We start from the raw sequence: 24,715 nt of genomic DNA, 5'->3' as shown, positions 1-24,715 counted from the left end.
ACTGCAGTCATCTAATCTATGACCTACATTGTCATAGATTTACATACATACATATATAAATATTTAAACTTTAAAAACAAAACACTCAGTTTATCATATGCACACAGACTTTTTTTCTTCAAAAAAATATTACAAATAAATCTTTCCTAAAATTCTGGCAGCCATTCTACTTGGAGTATTGTCGAATCCTACTGAAATGTAAGACTGCACTCGTGCCACCCTACAACACTAATTTTGTCGTAGAGTTGACTATTAATCCATAGTTGATAATTTAATGTATAACATGACTGCCCCCTTGTGTCAAACTGGATTCCCTTCCTTTACCAGGGAGATTTCTCACATCTCTATTTCTCGTTTCTTAATATTAAAAAAAAAAAAAGTTTCTTGAGTATGAAACTAGAGCTCTATAGTCCTTGAAACTATGACAAAATAAAATGTAGGGTATGGATGATAGAAAGCAATTTGGAAAATGGCAAAATATATTTCCAAAGCGATACAATTCTAAATCACTGACAAGTTTGTTAGCAACAAATCAAAGGAAAAAGCTGTTTCCCTCTCAAAGGCTGTTTTATTTACATAATCCTTTTTTTTTCCCCCTTATAGGTCAGTTATAAAATTAATTACATGAAAACATGTAGCAAGACTGTTAGCTAACTTCAAGTTAGACACACAGTATAATTCAATAGTAGTTCAGAATACAGAAGCCTACGTCAACATATGCAACATACTATAATATGAGCAGAAAATTCATGAGGACGAGAGGTCCAAGTGGGCACATAGACATGTTTAGGATATACACTTACATTTAAAATCATTTCCTCAAACAAAACAACACCTGTGCTGAACACATTCAGTTTGCAATTCTGAGGGACTCATAAGGGCTGTAATATTTTTCTAAGGAGAATTTGGTCCCATGCATAATTTACATATATTAACATACCATACATATGTTTGGAAACTTAGAAATTATTTCAAATTATTCAAATTATTTATTATATTCAAATTATTTATTACTATAAAGGGTCAAGATAGGTTTGTGAGGTTTATGCAGGTATCAGTAACCCACATGGCACCTGTAAAATGCTAAACATGGCTCTGGACTCAGGCCAGATTGGAGAGAACTGCAATCAAGGAAACATGGACAGGTATTTATGCTCTTTTTGGGTTGGTTTATGGGTTTTTGTTTATTTGTTTTTGTGGGGTTTTTCTTTTGTTAAGCCAAGAGGGTGAATACCAGTGAGAGCCTATTGATGATGCTGGCAGATGGCAGGTAGAGCTAGATTAGATGTTTGCCATCAAGAAACAAGGGGAAATTGAGTGTCTTTACGACGAGTGTAAAGGAAATGAAAAAAATTAAAAGATAAATTTTTTAAAAAGAGCCCCTCTGGCCAAGGAAGACAGTCATCCACAAAAATTAGTCAGAAGACTGAACTAGAACTTTTCCCCCTCAAAAACCGAGGTCAAAATACAGCCACAGAAAATGCCTTCTTTTTGCCCATCTCACCCATCTATAGGTCTCTGGCAAAGCGAAACCAGAAATCTCTGTTAAATGGACTGTTAACAAAACTACCAGACTACTTGCCCTTTGGCCTTCAGCACTGACTTCAGCTCGCTGGTCTCCTGCTTTCTCTCGGTGCTCTCTAAGTCTGTGGAGCCACCAGGGACTGCCCCCCGACTCCCTCCTACGGAAGGAGCCGTCTTTCTGTCCTATCGGCACATGCCCTGGGTGAGCACACACACGGGTCAGGAGTGACAGCAGGCAAAGGGAACAGGGAAGAAAAAAATACTTTCCTATCTGCAGAACTCCAATGTCTTCCCTGCAGAGAATTCTGGAGGCAGGACGAAGCACTGGCAGGGGGAGAAATGCTGGGCCAAGGTGTTCCACCGACCCTCAAAAAAGGGAATCACTGAAGGGAGAAAGTGAAGAATTGGAACTAAGCAACCAAGGACTGAGTTGAACTGATGGAAACAAGCAGCGTATTCACAGCAGACCTCACAGTTCTGTATCAGGAAACGGAAAGCTTTTGGATAGAAAGGTAGGAGGCAAAAGCGGCAAAGTTAATTTCCTGAAAGTTGCTTCTTCTGAACACACATTCACATCGCACAGCTGCTAGAGGAGTGCCAAGGTGTCTAGAATGCAGCATCACAAATTGAATACCTGAAAAATATGAAGCCATCAGGACACCTTTAATAATCTGAGTCTCTGAAATACACCAATTACAAAAGAATTAAAGGCATCACATTCCAAGCATAAATGTGTCCGATGGCATCACCAGCATGAGACAACTTTTCTCCCATATCCTCAGCTCATTTCCTCCTTCTGTCACTGCTGATGTGACTACCCTTCCTGTTCACTGGAGCTTATATCCTGCAATTACTTTCTTTCCTCCTCTCTCCTTCCCCCACAACCCATCTGCTTCATCACAGCATCTCCAAGACTTGTCCCCTTCCTCTCCAACCCTCCCCCCAAAAAATTCTCTTTGGCAATTGTAAAGTTCTAGCGTTTCAATGAGCTGGCCAGAGAAAGTACAGTCAGGAAAAGGGTAAACCAGTAATTAAGATACAGCTTTCCAACTCATTTTGCTCTCCTACTGTCAAAACTCACTCTCTTTTTTCAGTCTCTATGCTGGATCTGTCACTACTGCCATGTGCACTTTGAATGTTTTCTCCATCACGTGTAACTCCATATAGCTATCCGTCTCATTTCTCTACTGCACGTTTCTTATGTTCTGCATTCTACACAAAGGTCCTGCTTAATCAGAGTGAAACTGAACTAAAAAACTTGCAATTCAGATGTGAATATTCCCAGACTTCGGAGTCTTGGATTGCTTCCTTTCCTCCCTTTCTCTCTCTTTTTTTTTTTTCCCTTTCAGTTCTTTCTGACACAGGGATACCTTGCATGCATAAAAAGTCATTAACAAATGACAGACTCCTGCCACCCAAATATTTCTATTAATTCATACTTCTCTCAGGGGTCTGCAAACTATAATGACTACGGCTTCACTATATTGAACTGCTTTTTTGAGAAGTTCATACCTTTAACTGTATTTATCTCAGAAAAAGAGAGTTCCTAGATGTACTGCGTCTCAAATACGCCATTTGTGGTAATGCTGCAAGGCCTATAGTATACATTATTTGCCAGTTCATAATTTACAGTAAAAGACCAAAAGCCGTCAGGCCAAATGACAGAAACAATTAAGAGCTCTAATAATCTGATCCTGCTGTTTGCAGCACACAGTGATTTAAAATTATTCATGTGTTTCAATATGGAAGTCATTTAACATAATTTAGCAAACCTGAGACCTACATTAACATGTAATAATGATGAATGGATGAGACACAGCACACACAGTTACAGAAAACCTCAGAGTCCTGCAGAGTAAAAGAAGTAGTCCTGAAGACCTGGCAGGTGCCCCCATGTGGGTGGCCAAAAAAAAAAAAAAAAAGGAAGACTGCAAAGACTGCAAACAGCCTTTAAAAAATTTTATATATATATATATACACACACACACACACATATATATATAAAAGATCAAGATTCTAGAGTGTAAGAAGGGGTGTGGATAAGAATGCATTCCAAATTAGTATCTGAAAAATGTGCATGGACAGGACTAGATCAGGTTTCTAAAATAAAAAGCAGATGGACTGAGAGCACTTACTAAATTCACTGAAGAACAAATACACTGTGGTTGCATCTCGCCATTATTTATTATCCCAGCAGCCATTTTAGGACTCAAACACAGCTATTTCTTGTACAGTACTTTCATGTCCTCAGCACGGGCTCCCCATACAGCAGGAAGCACAGTGCAAATCCTCCGGGACAAAGCACACGTGCAAATCTTTACCTTTCCTTCTAAAAAAAAAGAACCAACATTCCTCACAAGGCCTAAATCTTTTGAGGTACTAAATAATTAAACATCAGGAAGAAAAGATGACTGGCATTTCATATTTTTTGTGTATTTATCACAGATACAACACGGATGAAGTTTTATAGCTTCTGTTTGATGATGCACCTGACCTCCTATTTCCCCTCTATTACTTATTCTGTGGAACAGTTAATAACAAGAACCATTAAATGTTGCACAGTTTGAAAAATAGCTAAAAGTATAGGGAAGGAGAAGAAAAAGGATAAATTGATGTTTTTGCTGCTGAACCAGAATTTCTCAATTTCAGAGTGTGATTTTTTCTAAAAACAGATGAGTACAAGGGAACAACAGCCCATGATACATGATCTATTAATCCCAGTTGCCAATTTTTTCTCAATACTGTGCTAAGATAGTGTAGTGCTTTCAAACCGAGCCTTCTGTCCCAGTCCCTTTTCAGAAGGAAAAGGTTCAGCGTAACATTTCCAGACAGGACTCATTTTTGTTCTTTGTATGCATACTGCCAACCACAGCAGGACTCTGGGTTTAAAGAGGAGTTTCTGGAAGCCGATACAAGGGAAGCACACACACGTGGCAGCTCGGCATCTACCTTCACGTAGGATGTGAGAAGAAAAGGATGCATTTCACCTCTGCAACCTCCCTATAACCCCAACACAAAGCTCCAGAACACTTCACATTCAACAGTGGAGGGAATCTGAGCCCTGACTTGCAAACCTAGGTGAATAACGAATGCTTCATACAAAGCTTGTTTCTTTGGTTTTTCAGCCCCAACTGTGGTCAGCTAAGCACTGCTGCCAGCTCAGGTCGCTAACAAAAGGAATACTGACATCCTGCAGCCCAATACAAGCTTCATTTTGCATTAAAACTTACTTTAAAATAACAGATTGTGGTGATTTTCAAACTATTCACCACTGCCTAACACCTGTGAAGTGCACTATACCAAACCTCCAACTTGAGAAGAGTTATTCTCTATACAAGCTCTTCTGGAACCCACTCTTACTGCAGAATGTATTTTAAACAAGCAAGATGGGGCTCAGCAGTCATTGAACAGAGGCTAACTTCCATGGAGAATGCCTGTATGGCAAATAGGAGTATAAACATATGGGTGGCAAATTTTCAGAAGCATTCATATGACTTTGGTATCTATGACCTGTTCTCAAATTCTAGCCAGTGTCTAAATAGGGACTGACTTAAAAAAAAATTTTTTTTTAAAAACCAACCAACCAACCAACCAAAACTCCCCAAGCTACAAGAGTTCAAATGTTTCCCAGAATAATAGCTGCACTACAGAAAAATAAAAGAAAAAAAAAGTGGATGATTCTAATATGTTTCACTCTCTGTACCTTAAAGGTTTGGTCAAAGTGAACCTACAGTCAGATGTAGACAAACAAGCAATTTCCAAATGCAAGGTCTCACCAGATACAGTTCTTGGCTCACCGCACTTCATACTCCCACATGTAAAAACCTTTTGTAGTAACTGCAAAATATTTTTGGCATCCTCTAGTATTTTCCATCCATCCAAAGCCTGTATTAAGGACATAGCCTGCCTTTATTTTCAAGGCTCTAATTCATACAGGCTCAAAATTTGTAAACCACGAAATCCCTAAGCCCCCCACCACTCCAAATGAGTCCCCTTTTCAGAAACAGTGACACTTCTGTACCAATGACACTTGGCTGCACAGGAGATAGGACTGGGTGGTGGGGCAGGTCCCCAACCGAAAGGACATGAAGGCAGACCCACAACAACAGTCACCACTTTCTGATCCGCTTCCTTTTTGACATTGTATTTATGCAGGGGGAAAAAAACCAAACAAATGAAAACCAAACAAAAAACACCAAAACAAACCAAACAACAAAACCAAACACAGTCAAACACACCAGTTTTCCTTGGGAAAGACAGCTGTGGAGAAGTAACCGGACATAGCGATGACTTGGTTCCGTATTTACTTTTATCCCAAGAAGTGCTCGGTAAGCACAGAAACGGGTGTGATACAGAAACCTGAGAAAAACACAGATCAAAACACAACCACAACAAGTCAGGTGCTTAGCTACAGTTTTTTAACAGGCTGACAACTACCGTGAGGTATTTAAGGTATTTTGTCTGCAACACAATGAAAATGCTTCAGCTTTTCCCAGTTTTACTTCCTGCGTCTATTAAAATAGAACACAGACTTCTACACATGGGAATGACAGAAAGTCCCTGAGACACTGGGTGAAATGAAGAAATATTTCTTCGTATGAAGAAAATAAATTTCTGTGAGCAGGTCCATGACCTCCCCAGGACTCTCTGTCCAGGGCAAGTGCCCACGGCCAGGTGTGCTGCACTCGCATCCAGCAGCCCAGGTGATGTGTAGAGCTCCCCACGTTACAGCTTTGCCTTGGATTTGGCAAACGTCTCAAACAAAACCTTCCATCGCAGTAAGCTAGCATTTTCCAGCAAAGCTTTGCTACACCAGTAGGCTGCTAAGCATAACTGATGACATTTTTAACTTTGAAAAAAAAAAAATCATCAATAGTGATCAGAAACAACAGCTGCAGAAGAAACTCTCTAACGTGTCAATGCTGTAACAGGATTTCCAGAAAGGCACAGCAAGAGGAAAATACTACATTAATTCTGAACTGGGTCCTGGTCATGCTGGCAGCAGCACTTACCTGTAAAATACGTGCAATTGCAATATTTATCTCGAAGTTAATAGGAAAAATAAACCTGCACTGATAATATGTTAGAGCAAATTTTAGATTGATTTTACCCACCGAATGTACAGCTTGCAATTTCCTGAACCATTACAGTATTACAGCAGGTGAACCTACCTATTTACACCTTTTGGAATTGTTTCCCTGTGTGTTAATACTGTTACAAAAAGGTATTTTCCTTCAGCATTGCTGTCCTGTTGCACTATTCAGCAATATTTAAAACACCTGTTGATTTCCATTTTTCCAGTGTAACAGACTTTTACTACAAAAGATGCCCTCACGAGACCTTATTACAGATTAAGTGTTATCCAAGTATTAAAATACAAAGGTCCATTGCGTCACACATGCTATTGGTTTTTAATGGCATCATGTTCCATGCCTCAATTTGATAGTTGAGCCTAGAAGTAGGTGATTAGGTCAAAAATACATTGGACAAATGATTTGCTTGTTGCACTGTGTTGGTTTCCAGCTCTGTCTGCCCCAAGCACAGACACGGATATCTGTAACTATACTCTCATCCACAGTCATCACCTCACTAATGAAAAGCGTTTACAAACGCTAACTACTTGACCAATATTAGAATTATAATTTTGCTAAAAGTGCTCATTTACTCGTTTGTACCTGCACATGGAGTAAATCTCAGTGGTCAGCTACGTCTCTTGGCTGGCACACACTGATCTTGAGAGGCATTCCTACAGCCTCGCACTGGTATCGGCCTGAGGCTTGCTGCAGAGCCCTGGTGCCAAATCCAGGTGGGTTTGCTACGCTGATTTGGCACAGCATACGCAGCAGGTGTGGGCATAATGCTGCTCATAGATTTTGAAGTATGCTAATTTAACTGCTATTTAAAATTATTACATTATACAACTTCATAATGAATATTTTGTTACCAAATTAGTAGAAAACTGTTATTTGTCATATAATCAATAAACCATTAAACAAAACTTCTATCCTGTTTATTGGATAAAATAACTGCCAATGAAAGATGCACACACATTATGAAACAACTCAAGTTTTTACCTTCTTTTAGTATAGCTGTCACATTTAAACAAAAACTAAAGCCATCCTCCATCCTTATAACAGAAAGAAAATGTTTATTTACACTTTGAATTTTAATTCTGGAGATAATTTAAGATGACCATAAATTTAAATTTTTAAAATGCTAGCTATAAGTGGGACATTTTAATCATCTCTCCACCACCCTCACCCCCCCTCAAGAAAAAAAAAAAAGCACCAATTATTCTGCATAGTTCTCAAAGCAAACAAAGATAAAAGTTAGTAAGTGGAGAATTGCTTGTTGTTCTTACAGCATACGAGCCCTGTACTTCTGAATCACTAAGCAGCTGGAGTCTGGTTTAATTACTTAACATCAATCAAGATGTAAACCAGCACTTGGAGACCAAGGAATGCAATGCTCATCTGCAAGACAAAAGAAATAGCTGAGCTATCTTAGCTTCTGCCTAGACAGTTTGTACACTAGGAAAAGTCAACACACTACTTCTATACTATGTCAGTAACATAAAACAGCCAAATAGTAATTTTACACTATGCTTAAATACATCAGCGACAATTTGTAGTAAGGGAGAAAATATAATGAGAATAACACATCATAAAGGCTTGTAACCTCTATCACAGACCACATTTGTCCAGTACTACCTTCTGGCAAATAGCAGCACCAGTATATGATACCACTTCCTTCTCCAATAAATAAATAGATAGAAAGTTAAAATAAAATAAAAGGAGAAATGAAATAGCAAACTGTCAATTCCTGAATTTTTTATCTGTTCACTCTCTAAGCTTGTGAAAAACAAGTCTGTTATTGTGGTTTTGCTAATATTAAGAACACAGCACAGCAATGCTGCATTCAGCTTGATGGAGTGCTACAGCCTGCCTTTCACAAGATCAAAGGAGACGATCTAATTATCCCTTCTGATCTTCAGATCTACAGATGTAAACCACACACTCTATCTAATCTATGAAAAAAGCAACCACCCACCATAGTACAGAAGAACTTCTCCCTGAAGATAAAAGAAACAAGTAACCGCATGGGAAAGATTAGCCACATTACTTATTGCACTGTCAGAAGCAGCTGAGTTACTACAGTGTTGAAGGTGCAATGAGACACCATGAAGATCTGTCCAAGTCTTCAGTACATCCCAGGTAATCCATCTATAAAAATGAAGATTGTAAATATCTGCCTGTATCACAGCAGTCAGTCAAATTTAGCCAACTCTGTAGCAGACATCGGCTGCGCAACACAGAAACTGTTCATGTGCTGGGATCTGACCTATTACATGCTATATAGACACAGAATAACAACAGTCCCCAACTCAAAGAGCTTCCAACCTAGTCATAGGATGAGAGATTAAATATATACAGACGGATAGATACAATAGCACCTGGAAACCAGTTATCGCATTTGTCTCAGCACAGCAGCGGCTACAGTACTCTTTCAGGTACAGGGGAGATTTTACACAGATTTTGAACCAGGGCAGCTGCACACAAAACCACAGGACACCTGTACTGTCAGCTCATTGCTACGGTGGGAATGGCACAGCTATTTTGGCAGTGCTTCTAGCTGGTATCAATAACCATAAGCCAGAAATAAAATTCTGATAAAGTATGTCAAACACACTAAAAAACCCATGTGCCTCTCAACATTTAAGAGAAGTTTGCTTATGTCATCCCCTACTACAATGACCGAGCTCTTGAGCTACAGACAAGCTTTGCAGCCCCCTAAAACTGGGACTACCTAGCAAACTAATAATTTCTTAACTTATATTAGAGACCATTTGAGTCCTTTTTCATTACTACAATGTGTTGGATCATTGCCTACTTAAGGCATGAGCCATATTTAGGACTGGATTGCCACAGATGATCTCTCTCCCATGCAACCTGCAATGAGAAACCAGAATGGGATGATGACACTGAAATCATTACAGTGTCTCGTTTACCACCGTTCTGGGGTTTCCTGCTGAAAAAGGAGCTTTTCTGATTGCTTGTTAAAGCAGCTTTAAGGATGATTCATGTCCTCAAGTGGCTCAAAGCAGCTGAATAGATGAGAAAAATCAGACACTTGATATGTCCAGAGTTCTAGGGTTGATTTCCATGGCCAAGTTCATGGTCGATTTATAACGAAAGCACACGATTATAATGATGCTTTTCCATGCCAAAGGGAATAACTCAGGGAAACAGTCCCCCCTCCCTTTTTAGCAAACTATTAAATCAGCAGAGATTGTAAACAGCACTTCTAAGGGAGTTGGATGGCATAATGGAACGTGCCAAATGAAAAAGGGCTGCTGCCCAGCGTGCAGCCAGCACTGACGACATTCCTGCTGCAAGTGAAGTAAGTGACTGGAATAACTGCACGTAACAGTAACCAGAGATGTCCAAACATTAAACTCTGGTCTTAACTCAAGCATGTTCTTACATACAGTTACTGTTCTTTTAACATGCCCTGTCATTAATGACAAAATGGACCCTGTGCAAATCATGGTTTAAATGTTGTTAGCAGCATTTCAGAGAGAATTCTTGTGACAGCAGAAGTCAGCTGTTACATCTGGCCACTCGAGGGTGAAGAAAAAAAAACATTTGCTCAGTCTCCAGAGGGCCATTTTGGTATAGAACAGGAAAATAAAAGTAGGAATCTTTTACAATATGAGCTAGGAAGTCAAAGCAAATAGGGATTCCATTCACTGATAATCCAACAGAAAAGAGACAGTTACAAAACACATTCAGCACTGTTTGTCCTAGGCAATGTGGTTACATCTCACGCCGACAGATTACGTGCTGGTAATTAAAACACAGAACACTTAATAAAAATCTTAAAGAAAAAAGAAAGAAAATATTACTTCCAAGAAAAGCCAGTGGTAACTGCAGCACCATGGACACTGCACTCAGCGTTTACCAGCACACTCGATTTTTGATTATTTCAATTATATTTCAAAGTGTCCAAAAGCATTCATTTTGATCATTCAGAAAGATCCATCTGCTATAATTTCCTCTTAATCTGGAAATTATTAAAAAGCTCTAAATTTGTTTGCTTAATTATTCAGTCTATCATGCCGTTTAACAAAAAAGGGTTTATTTTTAAAAACACCTCCACCATTGGAGCCTGCCATTTACTCCTAATACAATGCCTAAAAGGCTCTCTACCACAGCTGAGACACTGACGGAGAAAGCACAGAAGATAAAGCTCATGTCAGGACACAGAATGTTTTCAGAATGGAAATACACTTAGCGACAGAAAGTGCTTATTGTTTTAGTCTAATACATTATTTTAGTGTAAACCTACTGTATTAAATCTAAGATCACAGCAGTATGCCATTGAAAAAAAGCCTCCATTGAAAAATTATTTCACATGTATACTGACAAAACCAATACTTAACTAATGAAATGTATTCTCATCACCCCAATAAAGAGATACATGAAACGTGTGGGGAAGAGTGATTAAAACATCAAGAATTATTGTTATTTTGATCATATATACAATAAGAGGATCACAAATGTGCAATGCTAGCAACTGCTTTCAGCGAGAAATACATTCCCTGAAATCAGGTGGACCCACAGTAATTCTTAAAAAAAAAAAAAGAGAGAGAGAGAAGGATGTATATGAAGTAATACCATACTCACAATTTAAAGATCAAGAATTTTGCCAGCAATTTGCATAGAGAGTATACGGTACGATACTCAAGGGTTGTTCACAGGGTCTCATCAATTTCTTTAAACTTTATATATAAATGTAGCTTGATTATTCACAAAGAGTTTAGATACAGTATCCAGAGACAAACTTTATGTTTCAAATTCTGCAGTAAATTTACAATATGTTTAGAGATAGTATTTCCCTATAAGATTACTCTTATTAAGCAGCAGAAAGAAATATCAAACATTTATACATCAGAACTGATTAAAAAAAGCACTATCTATTGATCTGTGGGAGACTATAGAAATAACAGACATCAACTTATTTTTCATTCAGTAGCATTTCTGAAAGCTGCATGGAGAATGCAGAGCTCTTTTTAAACTTCTTTACAGAAGTGAGAAATATTTATCTAAAGATATATTGGATTCAGAGTTCTGCATTATTTTCTTCTTGTCCTTTTTGAGCTCAATTCCACTGGCTTTGCCCACTCCCTCCCATTTGTACCCTCTAGAAGCTTGGTTAATTTATTTTTGCTACTTCAGCTAATGCCAAATTTAAAGTTAAAAAAGGTGCTGAAATCAAACAATTATACAAACATATGGAAAGAACCTCTTGGTGGCTGAGGCTCAGCTACAAGTAGCATCGATTTTCCGCTGCTTTAAAATGCAAATAGAACAAAAGACCCAGTGAAGTAACACAGAGAACAGAAGACAATTCGGGAACGTGCTGACCAGAGAGAAAGCAAACAGTGAGGTCCAAAGGAGTCCAAAGGAGAGGTGTGCTATTGCTGCAGTCCAGTCTCCTATTTCACTTTTACGACAGAGCAGACCACAAAGATCATTAAACAAACCATTGAAGAGCCAAGTCTTATCTCAAACACCACACTGTGTACTGCATTCTTCAAACTGTTACGGTTCATTTTATAGGGGAGATCCATAATAGCTAATTACACAGGTTGCTCTGCTTGAGTCTGCATCTTCTGTGTTTAAGACTTCTCATGTAGAAGGAAAAGTGGAGTCATCCTGCCATGCACTGCTGTTTTATTCTATATTTCTGCATGTACCTGCTGCAAACTTGGCTCTTCTATGACATTTTAATCACTTTCCTGTTTGAACATCAGGCCTCAAAGTGCTTCAATTATTATTTTTGTTTCTTCAAAGTGGCAGTGACAAATTATTAACAGGTACAGTAATCTTTCCACATGAAAGATTTCCCATTTCTAATTCCACAGAAACAGGGCTATGCTTAGTAGGATATTTATTTCAAAACAGTTTTAAAATATAGCCAGGAGTATGTCCTGCAAAAAAACCCACTAGATACAAAACCAGTCCTATTAAATTCAGTAGCAATATGCACCTACATTTATTAAAAGATAATGTTTTTTGCATAAAGAAGCAGGGCACTGAAATTCAATTTAAAGGAGACTTTGTCATATGGACTGAAAGATGACATTTTCTTTCCATGACCCAATGCAAGTGAGGAAACAAACTTAGCCTCATTCTTTTTTTAGGCTACAATGATGCCAAGTGTTTGCCTGTAAGTAACACAGTAGGTACCCCACACTTTTGCCAGATTTACATTACCTGTCAAAAGGAAATATTTTTCATACTGTCAACTAAAAGTCACTTTCCAGTTGCATGTCTCCAATCAACTGTGTAATTACTCACATATTTATGACATTTAAAAATTTATGTTTATTCTGGAGTCACCTTTCTGTGCCTTACAGATAAGCTAATTCATATGTTGCAATAAATATATAATTGAGCAGGAAATAGTTCCGTGAATCCCAAATCCAGGCATCCTTAAAGCAAGAGGTTTATATTATGCTTCTGCTTCTGAAACTGTCTTCATGCTTCTGTTCCTCTCAAAGAGTATGAATTGCTTTTAAGACCTGAAACTAGAGGTATTTGCACTTAATTCAATGTTTCCATACTAACTTATTTTCATAGCTGGTGCTGTATTTTTGTTAAGTACTTGGGTTTAGACTTGTATATGGTTGCTTATTTCCTTATCAACAAATATGGAGTAATCATACTGCATATATGATGGCTTTAAGGAAATAAAATACTTCACAACTGGGGACATCAGAACAAAATAATTCATCCTAGATTCTCTCAGGCATACCATAACTTTCAAGCCCATATTAAAAACACACATAGACTCAGATCTGAAATGACTAACCCCTTTTATTACACAGAAAATTAGCATGTGGCCTTGCACACAAATATCTATTGCACAATCTTAAATATGATCCTTAAATCTATGTCCACATGTCTAACAAGCAGGTTCTACCAACATGTGTAACCAGCTCATTAATATTTGCTCCCTAGGGTTTTGAAGTGAAGAATGAAAAATAAGTATTTGTCTAAATAATTCATGGAAAATGACTGGTCTTCAGCACCCAGCAACACGGGCACCCAGTGAAATGCAGCACTGCAATTTGCTTTTCAGCCACCTCAAATGCAAGCAGAACACACAACTACACAGTAAAATAAACACTGGAATATTTTCCATTTCAAAATATTTGGGAATATCTGTTACCTGAATGCCGGTACTCCAACCGTCATCACAAAACACAGGGTTTTCACTAATTCTTTGCCAAACCTTTAATATCTCTAGGCTGATTTGGCATTATTTCAGGCCTTTTAATAAACTGCATACAAAGTAAATACACTTCAAAGAGAACAGTTCTCAGGCTCTACAACATTTGGGCACCCATGCTTCAAAGAGATACATTTCAATTAACATTTTATCCAGTTTTGAATCTAAAACCAGTTTAAAAGAAACAATAACTTCCATTTTCTTCCACCCTAACAGAGACTCAATTCAAGCCATATATGGGGACATGTTTGGTACCATCCCACCACTCATGACCTAGAGCCTTCTAGGGAGATTTCAACAAAGGTTAAAAGGTTACAACCAAAAATTAAGGAAGTAAAAGATAAATATATAAAAGACTAGGGTCTTAATTTGAAACGGTTCTTCAGTTGACACACATTGCCTGTATCCTAAGTTCTCCTACAAGTAGTTCAAGGCAAAAAAAATACCTCAGATGTTACACAAGTTGGACTTAAAAGTGATGGAGCACCTAACTATTTGAAATGCGTCAATGAAGGTGACGACAAAAAATAACTAAGTCATCCCCAAATCCAGAAAGGGTAATGAAAACTCTTAGTACCAAAGCTTAGTTCTTTTAAAGAAAGAATGCAATGTTGTGGTAAATTAAAGTTTAAAAAAATCTATGCAAAGGAAACTTCTAGATCTGCTTTTGCTGTTCTGTTGTTTTTGTCTAAGGCTTAAGGAAATTTATGACTTCCTCCTCCTGCTTGTACCACTAAGAAATCTCCCAGTATACAAGTCTCCTAAATCCTCTGTCTACATATACACGTACATGCAGGCAACTCAGCTGAAAATGCAAGTCCTTTTGTTTGAGGGCAGGGAAGACTCCCCACAAACCTACTTTGATTATAAAACGTATGTTCGTGCTTCTCTGCTATTTATACTGTATAGGAAGAAGGCCTGAAAATTGGCAGCAGGCATTTCTGTGTGTCTTGTACCTCAGAAAAAAGTATGCCAAGAATTTTCATTTGTGGTTTCACTGCAGAAATCCTCAGATTTCTAGGAACAGGAGGGCAAAAAACTGTCTCATTCCTCTGCGAGAGGACATACTGTCACACATCTACTATGGTAAATAATAAGCATTTGTCAGAAGTTTCAAATAAACAATGGTAGAAGATTCTTTTAAAAGGCATTTGAATAAAAATCTTTTGCAATTCTCTGTTTTTTGGAATAATCTGAAAACACGTAAATAACATTATAGCATCAAAGATGTGGAAAATCTTTTAAAAAGAAAATAAAAGGTCTATTTCACGTGATTTTCACATACCACATAGCAGCAATAAAGATCAAAACAGATCTTTTCTTCCAATGCAGATCATCATTTGACTATTAGACAAGGTGCTGCTGAAAGGGAAAGGCTGGTATTTCATGTAAGTAGTAGTTCAAAATTTGCACTTTACAGCTATTCCACGCGAAAATGGTGGGGGGAGTAATATAACTCAACAGGCAAGTACTCCCACACATTGTCTCCATGTGAAAATCTTGAGGCTATCAACCACCAGCTGCCCACAGACACTAGCTGAAAACTCAAAACTAAAGCCTTGTATCACAGCCAAGTGAACTTTTCTTTAGGTCAACATGAAGATTTACTAGCACTCAGAACAGTATACACCAGCTTCAAGGTAAAAAGAGTTTGACGCAAACATCTGAGATAGCCCTATCAGCTCCATATTTCAGCTCCTCCCACCTGAATTGGCTTCTCTTGTCTAAGTCAACTAATGAACAATTGAATAGCCTTGACTTACTGTGAGATGTGAGTTATTGGGGTCAACAGTGTCTCACCCTCCAGGTCAAGCTCATCGGCAAAGCTGCTGGTCCTGATGAAGGGTCCTGTGTTCACATCTAAAAACATCGGGCTTTTTTTCACTGTGAGGAAACATGCAGATAACAGTTAAAGCAATAGCATTCAGCTTTTTCAAGAAAGGTCTACCACTCATTTAGATCTCTGAAACACTGTATATATTAACAGAATATTGAAAACAGAAGTTACTACCAAAAAATGGCATATACCACAGAGTTCAAGAAAAGCAAAACTTTAACTCTTCTGCAACTCAAAGAATTTCAACTTCTGCTGAAGACTTAAAGTTAGGGGTTTTTCTTTTTTTTTTTTCCCTTTTTTTTTTTCCCCCCTTTTTTTTTTTTGTTCGTTTGTTTTTTGTTCATACTCTTCAAACACTAGAATGTAGAGTTATCTATATCACAGGCAGCTTCATGCATTATAAAACTATACTCAGCCATACCATGGGCCACCGCTCTACAGCAACAGCACGTGAGTAGTGGCAAGATCAGTTCCTTTTTACATCATCTCTACTTCAAGTTTTAGTTTATAATACCAATTTCTGGGGTGTAATTACTGTGACTAAGATCAAGAAATCAGGCCTAGATCAACAAAGGCATTTTCACAGTGAGCAGTCAGCTCCTGTCACTGTCTGAGCTGGTCTTACTGGTTCCCAGATGACGGATGCCTCGTCTTTGAGTCCAGATATCAGAGAGGTGGCAAGATGTTCAGTTCATCACAGACGAGGTCCTTAGTAGGAAGGCGATTTCACAAAACTTCAGATATTGGATGTTTTTAGTGTCAAAGTTATTTGTTAGGCAAGCCTTTCATGCATCCAACAAATTAGGCAAAGTATTATAGATTTCATTTTTAAACTCAGGCTCCAAAATTCTGCCAGACTCTAACATTAAGAACCCTAAGTTCTTTTTCCAGCATAGCCCTGACATTTGCATATAAATAAAACTACTATTGTATTTATACATGACTGTAAATGAATTTTATAGAGAATAAAAAAGTAAAATTCTGTAGAAACCATAGATTGTGACACCTCCATAGAAACCTTTATCTGTGCAACTGGCTGGATCTTTCAATGAAACAATTATAATGTTGTAACTTCTGAAGTTTCTACTGTATTAAACAAAATACCTTCTAATATAACAGTAAATGTCCTGCCAAAATGCAACATGAAAGCTAAAGGAATACAGCAGAAATGGCTAACTTAAATGTAGCTGAATTTAATGAGAATAGAAGGGGGGATACGAGGAAACAAATTCTTTCAAAAAATGCAATCATTTGACTCAAGTAAGTAGATGACCTCATATGGCAGAAATGTATTTGAACTTTTACAAGTAAATAGAAGAGAAAATCCTATTATATCATCAGGCACATGGCCATTCAAAATTACAGTGTGAAAGTTTGCTCTCCAGCAATTCTAACAGGAGAGGAAGACCTCTGAAATCACACTAAAAAAGAGACAACTGCTAAAAGAAAAAATTACATTTTAAAGACAAATTAAAAGCATGAGCCACTTGCAGCACTTAAAAATGAAAATTCTACAGTAAGTTTTAGCAAATGTTAGCTCCCTATGTTTGGGTTTGGTATCATGTTATTTAATCACTTTGCTGTAGCCATCACCCACATAGTGACTGTGAAACAAGAAAAATAATTCCAGATTCAGATTTGTAGCAAAATGTCTTTAAAACAGACTCCATTTGACTTTCACTAAATTAATTTTCACTGGTTTCATTTCTACAAGATACAAATAAAAATTTCACAATTTCTAGGAGGACTCACAGCCTTTTTAGTGCTCCTGATGACAAGTGCTGAACCTAAATCCATGTGAAGTGTTTGCTGAACACTCACTAAACTGTGTTTATGAGACAATACAATGCAGCACACAAGCAGATTTGCAGAAACAGCCATTCTTGCATCACTCACAGTTATTGCTTTTCAGTTTCATGGGAGGGTAGAGAAGGAGTGACACAACAAAAATGGAACAAGGAGTCAAGGCTGTACCTCAGCCTACGTGAAAGTCCCATTATCTGAGAATACAGGGATGAAAAGCTGCTTAATAAGATGCAAACGTGGCATCTCCCCTGGCCTTTTTATTTTCAGGTTTCCTAAGATCATAACCAAGATCTGTTCTGGTGACTGGTGCAGCCCTCTGCTCTTTAAGCTCTCATTTTTAAACATATGTGGCTGCCTCCAACATAAGGAAGGAACCACTCCAATACATCACCATGCAACCTGCTTGCACAGAGAGAGACCAAGGAAAGAACATGGTAAAAACGAGAGCTTCCCTGCAACAACGTGCCTTGAAACGAGGCTCAAGCAGAGCACCAGGGAGCTTGTGCCACTGCAACATGTTGTTTTATCTATAAAAATAAATTCATAGCCATTTGACTTTGGAGGAGTCTTTCTTGTAAAGCAGTATTAAAAAAAAAAGTATGTTAGAAAAGACACTAAATTTCTAAATAAGTAGGCTAAAGGAGAAAAAAAAAAGATGCTTTAGAAACTCATTTTCAGTGGATAATAATGGTTGAAAAGAAACAGGAAACAGATGTAACAAGAGATATTTACTATAACGCAGGAGTCCCCAGGCTTTATTTTCTCTATTTTTGATGGATAGCAGCAGCAGTAACAGGCACGGCTATCCAACTGATAAAGCTTCAAAATGGCAGAAAAAACACCCCTCACAATATGGGAACCTCTTTAAAACAGAAATTCTGAACTTTCTGGAAACCTCAAAGGCCAGGCTGGATGGGGCTCTGAGCAACCTGATCTAGTTGAGAATGTCCCTGCTCATTGCAGGGGGATTGGACTAGATGAACTTTAAAAGTCCCTTCCAACCCAAACCATTCCATGATTCTATGAACTTTCAATTCAGGATTATAATCACAATAACAAAAAATTACTGATGGGTTTTCTATATTACCAACACAACAATTCTGTACACAATATGACATGTATGCAGATGCCTTTCTGGTAGGAGGGACAGAAAATATTTTACAGTTCCTCTTTTGCAAGCACAGACAAAAAGTTTAAAACAGTTCAAAGCACTTTTCAGGGAAAACTTGAGTTTTAATTAATGCATTTAAAAAAAAAATCTGCAGAGCAGAGGTATTTTCTTAAATATTTGCAATTTAGAACCTGAGAAACTTTGCAAACTCAAAATTCTACTGACATACCTATGTTTTCTTTGAAAACCAGCATTACAATTTTCTGTGCCACAGCAGGCAACTCCAGACAGAGCATTGCAAAGATTTAGTAATTAACAAAGGTGATGGAGCAATGAAATATTATGAGTATTACCTGGAGAGGAAGGAGCGCTGGAAGACTGCTGGTCTGTGGGAAAGGATGGCCAGGAGCGCTGACAATCTGAGTCAGAGTAAAGATGAACATGAAACAGAGATAGGAGAGGGATGGGGGTGGGGGGGGAGAAAAAAAAAAAAGGAACAAAAGCTCCAGACAGGCAGCTGAGGAGATGCAGACATACCTAAAATACAGTATGTTGTACCCGACATCTTTAAAAACAAAATAAATTACTGTGGAAAAGAGTTGGTGTGAAACTCTTTCAGTGTGTATTCCATGTCAGCAAAATAAGAAACGACCACTAGGGGTGGCATCGTGTCCCTTCAAACCCATTCTTCATGACGGTATCGCCTGCTGCAAAATATTCCTCCCTACATGCCAATCCCATTTTGGGGAAAGTAATCTACCTGCTTGCCCCTTCCTTCTTGACTTTAGGATTCCCTCAAGTGTTTCTTTTTCAAAGTGTATGATCTCATAGGGGTCAGCCCCCTCTTGCCCTGGTTCGTACCGTTCCTGGTGTAGCCAGATCCTGGACAGATATCAGTGCTGTCAAGTGGGCAGGCCAGGACTGCCACTCGTGTTTAAAGCTGCCTGACACATCCCATAAAAAACATTTGAAACTGCCCACTTCAACTCTGTAAGTCAAGTGCCTGCTGCAAGCTGAATTTCTTGGGGAAGAGTTTCAGGCAAGCAAGAGGAGTCAATGATGAGAAAAAGACTCAGCAACATATCACGTTTGTGCTATGTTCAGTTCTTTTGAATAGCATTATCCTTTTAATAATTATTTCATTAAGAAATGCCTGTGGATTCACACACCGGGACAGAGCAATATCTTTCAGGCATGTCGCCTTTTACACAAAGAGAAAAATTCTCAAAATAGAAATGTTTTTCATTAAAAAATCTGGGAAAACCCTCATTTTGCAAGTGTTCTGTCAGTGCTAGGCATGCTCCAGCCATGGCTCTTGGGTCTTTGCTGAAGTGACGATGCCAGAAGAAAGGAGGAGGGAGGAAAGGTGGTGGAAATCTTTGGTTGCAGAAGGATACTGGCAGAGAAGCCAGATGGGGGATCCAGGAGTGCGAAGACTTGAATACAAGTGGGCAGCTCAAAGGGAGAACCAGAATTTCACGAATATGAGAAAACTGCACATGGATATGTGACAAGAGGCTTCCAAATTAAAGCTGAATGGGCATATTTTACTCTTGTACTTCCTAATTTCTTGTTTCTGAGCTTTGGACTCGGCAGCTTCAGTTTTCTGTGTAGGTGACCTCATCCACAGTAACTACAAATACACCCCCTCCTCTTTATTTCCTTGGGTGTTTCGTAACCTCCTGGGTCCACTGAGCTCATGCTGCCTGGCTAGGAAATAGAAACTGAACCTACAGTGGCTGGCAAAGCTCCTCTGTCATTTCCCCAAGACGAAGGAATTTCTTGTTCATGTAAAACAGGGGACTTCATGGCTCTTGCTGTGCTCCTGAGCTTGTTCCACCATGCTCACCCTCAACTAAAATGCACCGCTTGGAATACAGGAGAAACGTGGAAACAGGAAAATGGGCAAATCAAGGATTGGTCAGGGGGAGTCAAGGAGATGCAGTTTGTTTTCTGCTATTTTACCACCTGAATTGCACCTATGTTACACATGGGTTCAGAAGAGAAACTGAATATTGTATTTTCAGACAATTTAATCCAAGCCTGAGCATCCTTGCATCCAATTACTGAAGAGAAGCCTTTCTTGGCTTTAGTGGATGCAGAACAGACAACTCACAGGTGGCTCATAGCACTCTCACTAAATCACAGAGGTTTTTTGCCCAGACGTAGCTCTAATCCTAGAGTCTTTGGGGAACACTCAATTGTTAAGAAAGTGCCTAAGCAAGCACATTAGAAACATCACAGGACTACATGGCTGCTTAAGTGATCACAGAATCCAGACAAACGGTAAAATAAATTATTTAATTTATGGGTCCCCATCTGTTCACAAATATCTACAGAGTATTTTTTACAGGAACAGATGCATGTACTTCAGAATGCACAATATTCGAGGTCAAATCTGGAAATCTTTCTTCCAACCCAATCTAATCATTTAGAAATTAAATCTCAGCTATATGCTCATATAATTTAACCACTGGATGAATTATACTTCATTTATATGTAGATTATCTTTTCCTACTGGTTATACAGATACAAGCAATTTTTCTCAATTAAAATCCCAGAGTTCACCTACTCACATGCTCACTTTTTGCCTTGCAATGAAACTGTGGGTGCGATTGTGATTACAATTGTGAGAAGGTACATTTTTGTCTGTCTAGATCTCCTTGGCTGCAAAAGATTTCCTAGAAACTATATGGCACTGGACACACATGAAAAGCACGGCAAACATTACATTGTCGTAAACTGGCATGCCATAGATAAAATTATTTTCCTCAACTTACCAAGCAATCTTAACATTCCTGTTTGTCCTGTATACTTGTAACAGTTTAGAGAGAGCAGAACACAGATAAAAAAGAAAAAAGATAAGTGTCAGAAGAAATCAGAGAAAATCCTTTATTGAAAGCTTACAGAGCTGATTTTTGAAGAGGCAGTAATAGGCTACCTGCAAATCACATTGTCCTTTAATCAGCTTGTAAACTTAGTGATAAAAGGTGGGACTGTACAAATCTAAGCAGCATTTGTACAGTTCATTCATTGGATTGTTTTGAAGAAAGGTATCTGTACTCAAAGCCTGATACGCAGACTAAATTTAGTACTTGTCCACCTTTTAACAGCTGTCATTTCTACCACCAGATGAAATTTGCAACCATTCCTTAACAGCAGCCAAGAAAGAGTGGAAAAGCATGGATATTACAGACGAGACAAGACAGAAGCGTACCAAAAAGGTAAGACTTTCTGGTTGAATTAAAATATGCCTGGTGCCAGCCCGCATTGCTATCTTATTTTAAAGGTCATTAAATTTAATCAGGTCAGCCAAATTGAGGAGAAAAAACCCTAAGTACTTAAGGTACCTATAATCCATAAAACACACTTTAAAAACTAAACCTCATTCTTGTTGCCAAAATTTGAGTAATACACATTTAAAACTTCTAATAAAAGTACATTTGTAGAAAAGCCACATTGTAAATTCAGAGCTATTCTGGAAGTTCATTACAGCTAAAGCAACTATAACCAACCTATTAATTATAAGGGGGCTATCAAAGTTTTTTCTTCTTTTTCCTCATACCATACTATTTTGTACAGTGACAATACAGATGGAACCATATTTATCTTAACTACTTCTGCTTTCAAAATTTGATTCACAGCCTACTCCACTAAGCAGATGGCAGGAGCGCATGGTGGTTTCATGTAGCAGACTATGTTCAGCGCAGCCAAGACATGTCAATCCTTTTTGGTTGAAGTACAAGCACAATAGTAATGCATCTTGGGTAAATTTCACGTGGAAAAGCTGACAGCTAATCCCTGTAGTTTCAATCAATTGCAGAATTGGGGAATGTAAGCACCAGCCTCAGAGACAGCAGCTCTTCTGGCATGCAGCAATGACAAATAATCTTAGTTTGTCTGCAGTGGAGCACATTCATTAAAGGAATGGTTGAATCTCATCCAGACAAGCCAGCAACCAAAGGCAGAAAGCAAAGTATTCTTGCTTCAGAAAGGCAAGAGCTTGCTCTGCCCTCATCCTCTCACCTACAGATATTAAAAAGAACCTGTCTGTAAATCACTAACAGAAGCCATTACAGTTACCGGCATTTTATAATGGAATTTCTTACCAGAATTTTCGTAAGCTTCGAAACTGAAATCAGGTTTCCTGTCCTCCATCACGTGGTCATAAGTGATGTGTGGAACAGTTAACATCCTATCTGGAGAAGAAGGCCCGTTGTCCTTGTCTAACTTAAATTTCTTCTTTTTAACCTAAAGATACACATATTAAATTACTCAAACCAAGCCGCATTTAGTTGTCTCTTCAGTAACGTCTTCAATAGTAATGCAGTCCCCAATGAGCTATAACCAGTCAAAAGAGCGCCTGACCAATTACATTTTCACGATGCTACACTGTGTGTTTCTCAGTACGATTGCCCCCCATGCCACCAAAACTGGCTAATCACTAGAACTCTGCACACTGTCATCTGCAAATCCCTTGTCTGCAGTAAAAAAATCTGCTAGCTCTACAGCTTTATAAAAACGCTTTATATAAATCAAACTATTCTGGAATATCTTTAACATTTTATGGATGCAACAAATCACACCTTCAACAAAAAGCTAATGGATATATTGCTACTGAACTCAGATGAACCTGGGACAATAGGGAAGATTTCTCCACAACATCCTCCCCTTCTAACTTGACACTGTGCAGTACTCTTACAATGGAGAGGATGAAGTATTACATAATCTAAAGATTCTGACAAAGGGGTTTTGTGGCTGTTTTTTAAACAAAAAACCTCGTAACTTACAAAATCAGTTGACATGAAGACACTATCATATGTAAGCACAAGATGTCTTCCCCACAGAAGTTTAGAAAGCCACAAAAATCAATAGCTGACAGAAGCAGCAGTTTTGTTTTGGTTTTTTAAACCAATTAAAAGTTACTGGTTTAAAAACAGTAATTTTCTTTTTTTTCCTTTGCTTATAGTTTGCCAAACAACAACAGCAACTTAACTGATTGATGTGCCTGAGTTAGGTCATTACTGCTCTTCTCCAAACCCATAGATCCATTAAAAATGTCAAGCTTGGGAAGCAAAGCAAATCAAGTTATAGTTTAAAATGTTTGTATACTGACAATCTCAAAACTGAAATGAAAATGAAACTTTGAAACCTAGTAATAATCTGTGAAACAAACACAACAAATAGCCTGTAGAGAGTAAACAATTCAATTGAATTTAAAAGATTAAAATTACTACAATAGGAAATGTTAGTTACTCGTACCATCACTGATTTCTTTGGTTTTGGACTAGGTGACAGCAAATGATAATTTCTGGCAGGCCTTCGAATGTATATTTTCCATGTAGAAGAGTCTGGGTTTTCTGCTGCATAGCATCTCCATGCAGTCTAGAACGAATGTTTTAAGCAATAGAACAATTAATGCAGTTGGATTTCGAGCTATCTGTACTACAAAGTAACTTCCAAGTAGCACATTATTAATTATTTACTTAATAGTACTCTTGAATTTCCCCACTGGAAACAAACTCAGAATGGCTTAGAATCCTTATTTAGTAAACAGAAGCCACATAGTTTGAACTGGGCAAACCAGAAAGGAAGTTCAGTCTTTTCAGGTGCAACTTTTGTTCACATTTGCAACAAACAAACAATAAGAGAGAATTCTAGACTGGACTCAAAAGATTGTGGTTGAATTTCTTGCTCCGCCCCAGTTTCCCTCTCTGACTTTGAGCATTTTGCCTATTGCATTCTGTGTTTCAGGCTCCTAGTCAGAAAACAAAATTTGTTCTTCCCTGCCTTACAAGAGTACTATCAGGAAAAAAAAGCAATTGCGATGTGGTCAAGTAAGGCTATATTCATATGAAGAAATAAGACCAAAAGCCTGACAGACAGCACTAGTGGTTAACCAGGAGCCAAAACCCAAACCAATCCCCCCTCCTGCCAACCACCAGTGACTAAAGTACTATGTTCTATGACAAAAAGGAGGAAAAGCAGGGCTAGGAAACAAGACCAACCAGAAACAAAACACTAATGCATTCTCTCTTAAATGTGCAAATATATCAGAATTGATTAATAATTTGTCTCCAAATTAAAAAGGCAGATCCTCGCTTATGCACTACATGAAAAAAAGGACACACATACACAAA

At 38.2% G+C, this 24,715-nt stretch overlaps 1 protein-coding gene across 3 annotated transcripts in view; it reads right to left on the bottom strand.

The window, feature by feature from the left end:
- The window catches only part of KCNQ1 (potassium voltage-gated channel subfamily Q member 1), a 355,093-nt gene that overhangs the window by 223,024 nt on the left and 107,354 nt on the right, over positions 1–24,715 (bottom strand). For 2 of the 3 annotated variants that reach the window (XM_065637046.1, XM_065637048.1), the window contains exons 9-12: positions 23,838–23,960; positions 22,685–22,826; positions 18,929–18,994; positions 15,585–15,705 (exon numbers count right to left, since the gene is read on the bottom strand). In XM_065637046.1, the coding sequence (XP_065493118.1) occupies positions 15,585–15,705; positions 18,929–18,994; positions 22,685–22,826; positions 23,838–23,960 (452 nt within the window). The remainder of the gene's footprint in view (positions 1–15,584; positions 15,706–18,928; positions 18,995–22,684; positions 22,827–23,837; positions 23,961–24,715) is intronic. The other variant, XM_065637047.1, reaches the window with a different exon arrangement.

The sequence above is a fragment of the Caloenas nicobarica genome, chromosome 5 (assembly GCF_036013445.1).
Source record: "Caloenas nicobarica isolate bCalNic1 chromosome 5, bCalNic1.hap1, whole genome shotgun sequence".
Taxonomy (NCBI): Eukaryota; Metazoa; Chordata; class Aves; order Columbiformes; family Columbidae; genus Caloenas; species Caloenas nicobarica.
The sequence above is the reverse complement of the archived record's forward strand: the minus strand, read 5'-3'. Positions and strand labels throughout refer to the sequence as shown.